Genomic DNA, 7,274 nt, shown 5'->3' with positions numbered 1-7,274 from the left:
GCCATTAGGTGTGCTGGCCGCTCCCCCCGCCGATCTCCGCAAGGGATGTGAGGACTCTAAAACTTCACCAGGGCCTCCATCGGCATATGGGTGAGTAGATAATGGCTGAATTTTCATTTTTGGGTGCACTATCCCTTTAAGGCTATTTTATGGCATATGCTACAGCAGGTTGCCTCTGTGTAACATTTTCCTAGTGACAATTCTGTTTAAGATTCTAACATGTTAAACCTCCACTCACTTTACTCAAACAAGCTAGCAGCATATCTCAGTTTACATGTAGGGAAATGCTCTAAAAAAGTAGCTCCATCTCCCTTCTTAATAAAAGTAAAATAGGTCTTTCAAATTGGAAAAAGTCATGTGTATTTTCTCTATTACCTTACCAGGCAAAAAGTTTATTTACTGTAATTAGGAATACTGTGTGGAATAATTTGATTTATTCTGTGGTGGCCAAGAAAGCAAAATAGTAATAATATACTTGCTGTATACAGTATACTAAATGTCTTACGATGTATCCTATTTTATTTTAAATGTTTGATTGAGTTGTTCCTCGGCCACCAACAAAAAGTGATATTACAGGACCTACCAGTGTCTGTGAAGGACTGGATGTCGTACGTCAGGTCAATGTTCACACTCTCTGCATTCTCCACTTTCTTGAAAATGATCCCAATGAACCACATGGACACAAAGTCGTTTCTGTTGCAGAAACACACAAGGAGCAAAAATGAAAATCATGTTTATGTTGATTTCAGACTGAAGTATCGAACATGCATGTGATGATGGAGCCGTGGTTTTCAACCAGGGATTCAGGAACCCCAGAGGTCCTTGAAAGAGTTTAAGGGTCCCCAGAAAAATGGGGAATCATTTATTTTTCACAATATAATTCACTATAGAAGCGAACCCACCATGAATAAGAGACACAAGAGTGACTATTTTGGTCATAGGTTTCACTTCCTCCATGGTTATTTCCTCAACTGTAGTCAACAACTTCAGAATTCTGGTCTTAGTCATATCTAGCCAATAAAATATTTATAGTTAGGAGTTGCTGAAGTGAAATTGTATCAAATGACGCCCTTGACCAAGTGTATCAATTTAGGGGTCCTTGACACAAAAGAGTTGAGAATCACTTTTGCAAGAGCAAATGTATACACTTCCAGTACCCACAGAGCTGTTTGTACGTATGTCTAAAACTGAACTCACTCATTACGGTTCTCCTTGGACCCAGGGAAGGACTGGGGGTTGACATGAGCCAGGGTGATGTACTCATTCCTCTCCAGGTTTCCCACCAGAACACGGATCTTTGATTCCACCAGACCAATCCTGAGTAAGAAACATCAAGACGTATTCACAGAGGCACCAGTACTGCTCACAAAATTAAAACACAATGAAGGGTGAGGGTGCTTTTTGTGATTTCACCTTACAGACCTACTAGAAATCCAGTCATTACACACTCACCATTCTAAGTGGTTTTCTTCTGTGGAAGCACTGGCAGTCAGAACGATGTAATGCCTGTAGCACATAACAGAAAATCAGATGTTTAATAGCTAAACACACATCTAAAATGCTTATACAGCAACTGGCAACATTATGGCAACATTTGCTACAGACTACCCAGGTGTATTTAGGACCATGCAGCTGAATGAAAACCTCCTTCATTACAATCAGTGTGTTGTAAGACTGCTGTACATTCATAATGATCTTGTGTCCAGCCCCTGTACATCTTAACATGTATGAATCATCCTAATTCTAGTGTACATGTGATTTTAATCATTAAATGGGTTAATTCAGCAGCATTTTGATAATCTAAACTTATGAATTCAATGTGCTACACTGTGGAAGAACCATAACCAATCACACCAGTGCTCAGGTAATGTAGCTCCTATGGTGAGGCAACAGCCCCAACAGAACATGGCATAAAACCCAGTTGTGGTATTTGTGTGTGGGAGGAACTCTCATAAACAAAATGAGTCGACCAAACTTTGCTGACCACAGTTAGGATGAGTCAAATCTGCCCAAACCCAAAAAGTGAAAACAATAAGTTGGTTGGAAAAAAACTTGCATCATCCGGTTTTAGTTTCAACTGCACAATACAATCTATGGCCTGCCAACCTTGTTAATGTCATACAAACGGCTCGCTTCTACATAACTTAACCTGATACGGACTTTAAAAATACATACTAACTTATATGTTAAAGAATTGAGAAATTATTTCTAAGCAAAGAAACCGATTGCCATGTATGTGAGAAACACGCACCTCTAAATGTTTTATTTATTTTGCTTTGGTTAATAAAATGTTCCATCCATCAATCCTTTATCGAACATAATTAACACTTACTTGTACTTTTGGAAAAAGTTGGGTGGCTCAAAGAGTTTGGACCATTCTGCTTTTCCCTGAAGAATCTCATCTGTGACGCTGAGGCCTGTTCCATCAAACAAAGTGGGACAAAGACATCAGACTCAAAAATTCAACACTCAAAGTGACCATTCCCTTTTTTAAGACTAGTCGGAGGGCTGTTATGCAGCAAAACTATTTGCAAATGTGTGTGGAGAGTTGTGTAACTTTATCTTAACGCCTGTGTACGTAATCAGATTTATAAATGTTGAAAATAATCCCTGAATATGTACTGAGATTTGTGAATGTGTACAGTAATCTGCACATTCCTATTCAGATCCATGTGCCTAATCAGATTTGTAAATGTATTAAGATTTGTAAGTGTGTAAACAAATCTGTAAATGCGTACATAGATATTAATGGCTGAAAGTCTACATATTTTACTCCAAGAGCTGGAAATACAGACAAGTCATCAGTTACAACTCAGACAGGCCTCTAAATTGGCTGTCTTTTTACAGGTGACTTTTGCTACACTTCTGCTGTGCCAGAGATCTGCAAATACGTGTGGAGGTGTGTCTTTACCCTTCTGCTCGCATTGTGCCTCAGTAGCTATGCAGCCTTCATACCACCAGTAGGCAGTAGCACCCAGTGGCTTTAAGCATGACATTGCTGGACAATGGTTTTGACCATAGACATACAGTGTATAATGTAAGTAGACTCTGCACTGACTGCTTCCACCGATTGACGTGATACGTCAATCGGCAACCGCCATATCAGAACAGAAAAAACTGGCTTGTCAACAAATACAAGTGAACAGGGGAGCTGTGTTTTTTCTGTATGAGCCTGATAACAATGACACGTTTTCACACAAGGGTTTCTGATCTGCGTGGAACAGGATAAAAATGTGTTGTCTCCTTACTGCCTGTGTATCAGTGTGGATCAACATTAGGCTTGCATGAAACTAATTACTTAAGTGGTGGAAAACAACTCCAGTGTTGTGCTTAGACTAACAATGCAGTCTAGTGTAAAAAACAGCCAACTGAGAGGCCTGCCTGAGTTGTAACTGAGGACTTGTCTGTATTTACAACTCTAGGAGCAAAGTACTCAAACTTTTAGGCCATTAATATCTATGTGCGCATACAGATTTGTCTATGCATTCACAGATCTATTTATGCAATTACAGATCTGTGTGCATTTATAGATTTGTCTACACATTTACAAATCTCAATACACATGCAAATCTGAAGACAGATTTTGAGATTTTCTTTCACACTTTCACACAACAATCTGATTAAGCACACAAGGATTTCGAACACATATTTGCACATTCCTGTACACATTCACAAATATCCGTATGCATTTAGAGATTTTTTTTTACAAATTTACACATCTGATTATGAACACACAAATTGAGATACAGTTAAACAACACATTTGTGAATAGTTTTGCTACATTAACGGCCCAATAACTAGATTGGATAAGAGATTTGAAGGACTGGAAAAACAGGTAATCAGATGTTACATTTTGTATTGTTTCAGTCATGCAGTCCATATTACCGTATTTAAACTCCTCGCTCATGATGGTGCGTGTTGATGTGGAGACGTTGTAGGTGGAGTTCTGCTGGGGATAGGCAGGGGTGATGATGGGCATCAGGTGGTATCTGTCAGATGGGTTCACCTAAAAACACGGCACAGGGACCAAGATTGGTTTCGCTGTGAGCCTTCACCATTACGTCAGCACACTCTACCTACCAAACTGAACGAGTAGGGCAACACGCCCACACACTGAAAGGCATCATAAAACCAAGGGCCCACATCCCAATTCACTTCATGTTTCCCTCATTTGCATTTTTTCCTCAAGTGATGCAAAGGAGGACTCACAAACATTCTGAAATGATACGTGCTTCCCTCTCTAACATCATTTGTCAGTTACTAATGAAAGATGCAAAGTTGAATCTCTTATCTGTGTGCTGAAGGAAGTGTTAGCATCATCCCTTGTAATACTTTTGTATTATTAATTGTAGACATTTCATTTTAATGTTCTCCAACTAGACAAAACATAATTTAAAATATCAAATGTGCACATTGAGCCTTATATCAACTGCTTGACAAAACATGCATAGCAAAACTGTATATTCCCTGTGTAAAGATCAGTCAAACCACAATGTAATTTGTAAGTGTATAGTACATGCTTAAGTTAATAATGTTTTACATTGGATGCCAGCTATTCAATGACCATGTCAAGCTATGCCTCCTTACCACCCAGAGCTATTTTGAGGAGCTGTTGGACACCAACTGCACATGACCTTTAAGCCATTTCTGCCAGCAGCAAAGCCTTTACCATGCAAGTCTTTGTTTGTAATTATTCTAATAATATATATTACGATGACCATGCGTCATAGTAAACAGAGAGTAATGAAAGTAGCCTAAACATTTGGGAAATTGAAAAAAAAAAGATCTATGACTATGCTTTCTGCCTGATGCACGGTGACTGTTGGCCATGCTGTGACTGAATGGAAGCGACACCAATAGATAATTAAAATGTGTTTATTGCTGAAGGGACACAACAAACATGACACAGCAATTACAGCAGCTAGAATGTTTTTAATTAAGGCTTTAATTAAGGCTAGAATTAGTTTGGCATGAATAAATTTATGATATTATTATGGAAAACTATCAAAGCAAAACTTAAGTCAAAAGAAAATTCAAATGGATAGCATACAAGAAAAGTGTGTAAAGGTGTCTTGTCCTGTACACAGTACTGTTATTTATCGGTCCACAAAGGTTTGAGACTGCAGCGTTGTAATTATGGGATTTAAACAAACATGTCACATCTGTTGTGCTATTCAATTGCTAACGTCCACGTAGGAAGTCTTCCTTGTTCCAAGCTGCTCTGGAAGCCTCCTCTGAGCAGAGTTAAGAGCATTGGAACTCATGAAAGGGGACCATATCAATTTCCGGGTCACATGAGGACAGAGGAATGATGAGACATGAAATAAGAGAAGGTAAATGTACCTATACTATATCTGCTGAGCTTACTCTCAAACACCAAATTACTTTTAATAACTTAGCAAAGGCACTCTTGTCCTGATAAGTGTTTCCTCTGTCTAAAGAGCAATACACATATACAACAGAGGCAAAATAACATTATCAACATTTGGAGGTAAAACACTGGTGTCATACTCACTCTGGGATCCCACACAGGTAGATTCAGATTGCTGTCCTCAGGCTGTTTCAATAGCACAGGGTTTGGCCACTCCCTGTGGGATAGAAATGACAAATGTAGTAAAATGTGTGAATACTGAAATACTATGCATTGCACAAGGCTGTGAAATACTGCCATCAAGTGGAACACAACAAATATGAAGTTGTAAGTGCAGGAGCTAAATTCTCACCATTTGGAAAACACCAAGAAGAACTTGTGGACCAGCGTGGCAGCCACAGCGTTGGGGTAGAGCTGGCAGGTCCTGGCCACCAGCATGGCCCATGACACTCCACCCAGGAACCCCAGCATGTTGGAGTAGATCCCACGACCTGCAGGCAGAGGGCACATTACAGTTAAGCGGAGACATCTTAAGAATGCCGGTGTTGCCCAAAAAATGAGCAGAGCGTTTGTCATGTATACACTAAGCAGGCAAAACACCTGTGGGACATAAAAATGTGTTTACATCACTTTTTAGAGCATCTATATATTAGCTCTTCAAGTGTGTCTACTACTGAAAATGAAAGAAAGACTCAATAAAAAACAGATATACAAAAAGTTAATGTTGAAGTGCATAAGACAAGAACATCTGAATCCACTTACGCTTTGCCCACAGTTTGATGGCTCTCAGTGTCAGCCTGAAGTTTTCTTTGTTTGGCACCAGGTGCAAAATTTCATCGGTCACTCGACAGCCTGCAAGACAAAACATAAAAACCCTCAAGCACTGCGAGAAAACTATTGCAATCTTTAAGTTTATGCATATTCCCAGTAAGAGAAGGATATGGTTTAAGTTACAGATGAAAACCAACTTCTGTCAGATTTACGTATATCCCTGCCGCAGCAAGCTTCTGCAAATGTGATGTACTAGGAGATTATTCTAGTCGTGTACTTATTAAAACTCATTTGGCCATGGGGTGTACCGTTAAGGCTGCGGATACACCGAATGTCCAAGTTTCTCAGGATGGAATCTCCTCTCAGGTCCAAGTTGTCTGGAATGGACTGTAAGGCCAGTCTGGCAAAAAGCAGGTCAATCTGTTTTCGACAGAAAAGAAAAGAGGAGATGAAACTGAGTATAAATAATATCTATGTTTGCCATTCAAGGTAGTGGGGGGGCACACATTTCTGAACTTGGTGGTTCTATGGATCTCAGAGTCGGTAGCAGTTTGGAAATTTTTCACAGGGGGTACGGACAAAACCAAGTCTATGTTTCTCTCCTTAGAACATGCCATGTGAAGTTACTTTTCCCTGGCTCTCTTATTTTTCTGACTGTTTTCTTGTCTCTGTCGCAATGCTTTTTTGAATGTATAGATTTGATTGGCTGAGTAGCATCACTAGAGATAGTTTAACACATGCAATTAGTCTGAGCATTTCCTAGTCAGCTAAACCAGTACTAAAAATACTGCCAGTTAAAACAGCAATGCTCTGTCAAAATGTGATAATTCTCAATAGTTTATTGGTTATAAGTCTGGGTCTGAACTAGGGTTGTCAAAAATATTGATACTCTGAAAAGTATCGATACTCAAACGCTGTATCCGGATACAATACTAATTTACAAAAGTATCGATACTAACAGCGCACACCACCTCAGCGCCTGTCGGGTGCGTGCGATGGGTCCGACGGACACGCGCTGTGCAGGCAGCGTCTGGCAGGCACAGAGCCCTCGCTGCAACCCGCCTTGTTGTCGTCGCTGTGCATGCATGCACACATTTCTGTTGCTGTAATATGGCCAGTGCGGCTGCAGGAG

The 7,274-nt window shown here is 39.9% G+C and overlaps 1 protein-coding gene across 3 annotated transcripts in view; it reads right to left on the bottom strand.

Moving 5' to 3' along the window:
* Positions 1-7,274, bottom strand: part of papolg (poly(A) polymerase gamma) — a 21,467-nt gene that overhangs the window by 7,787 nt on the left and 6,406 nt on the right. For 2 of the 3 annotated variants that reach the window (XM_050070480.1, XM_050070479.1), the window contains exons 7-15: positions 6,451-6,562; positions 6,134-6,223; positions 5,724-5,862; positions 5,516-5,588; positions 3,886-4,006; positions 2,333-2,417; positions 1,453-1,506; positions 1,198-1,317; positions 584-693 (exon numbers count right to left, since the gene is read on the bottom strand). In XM_050070480.1, coding sequence (XP_049926437.1) covers positions 584-693; positions 1,198-1,317; positions 1,453-1,506; positions 2,333-2,417; positions 3,886-4,006; positions 5,516-5,588; positions 5,724-5,862; positions 6,134-6,223; positions 6,451-6,562 — 904 coding nt within the window. Of the gene's footprint in view, positions 1-583; positions 694-1,197; positions 1,318-1,452; positions 1,507-2,332; positions 2,418-3,885; positions 4,007-4,871; positions 5,235-5,515; positions 5,589-5,723; positions 5,863-6,133; positions 6,224-6,450; positions 6,563-7,274 lie in introns of those variants that run through there. The other variant, XM_050070481.1, reaches the window with a different exon arrangement.

Source organism: Epinephelus moara, chromosome 19, assembly GCF_006386435.1.
Source record: "Epinephelus moara isolate mb chromosome 19, YSFRI_EMoa_1.0, whole genome shotgun sequence".
NCBI classification, from domain to species: domain Eukaryota; kingdom Metazoa; phylum Chordata; class Actinopteri; order Perciformes; family Serranidae; genus Epinephelus; species Epinephelus moara.
This window is presented reverse-complemented; position numbering and strand designations above follow the sequence as displayed.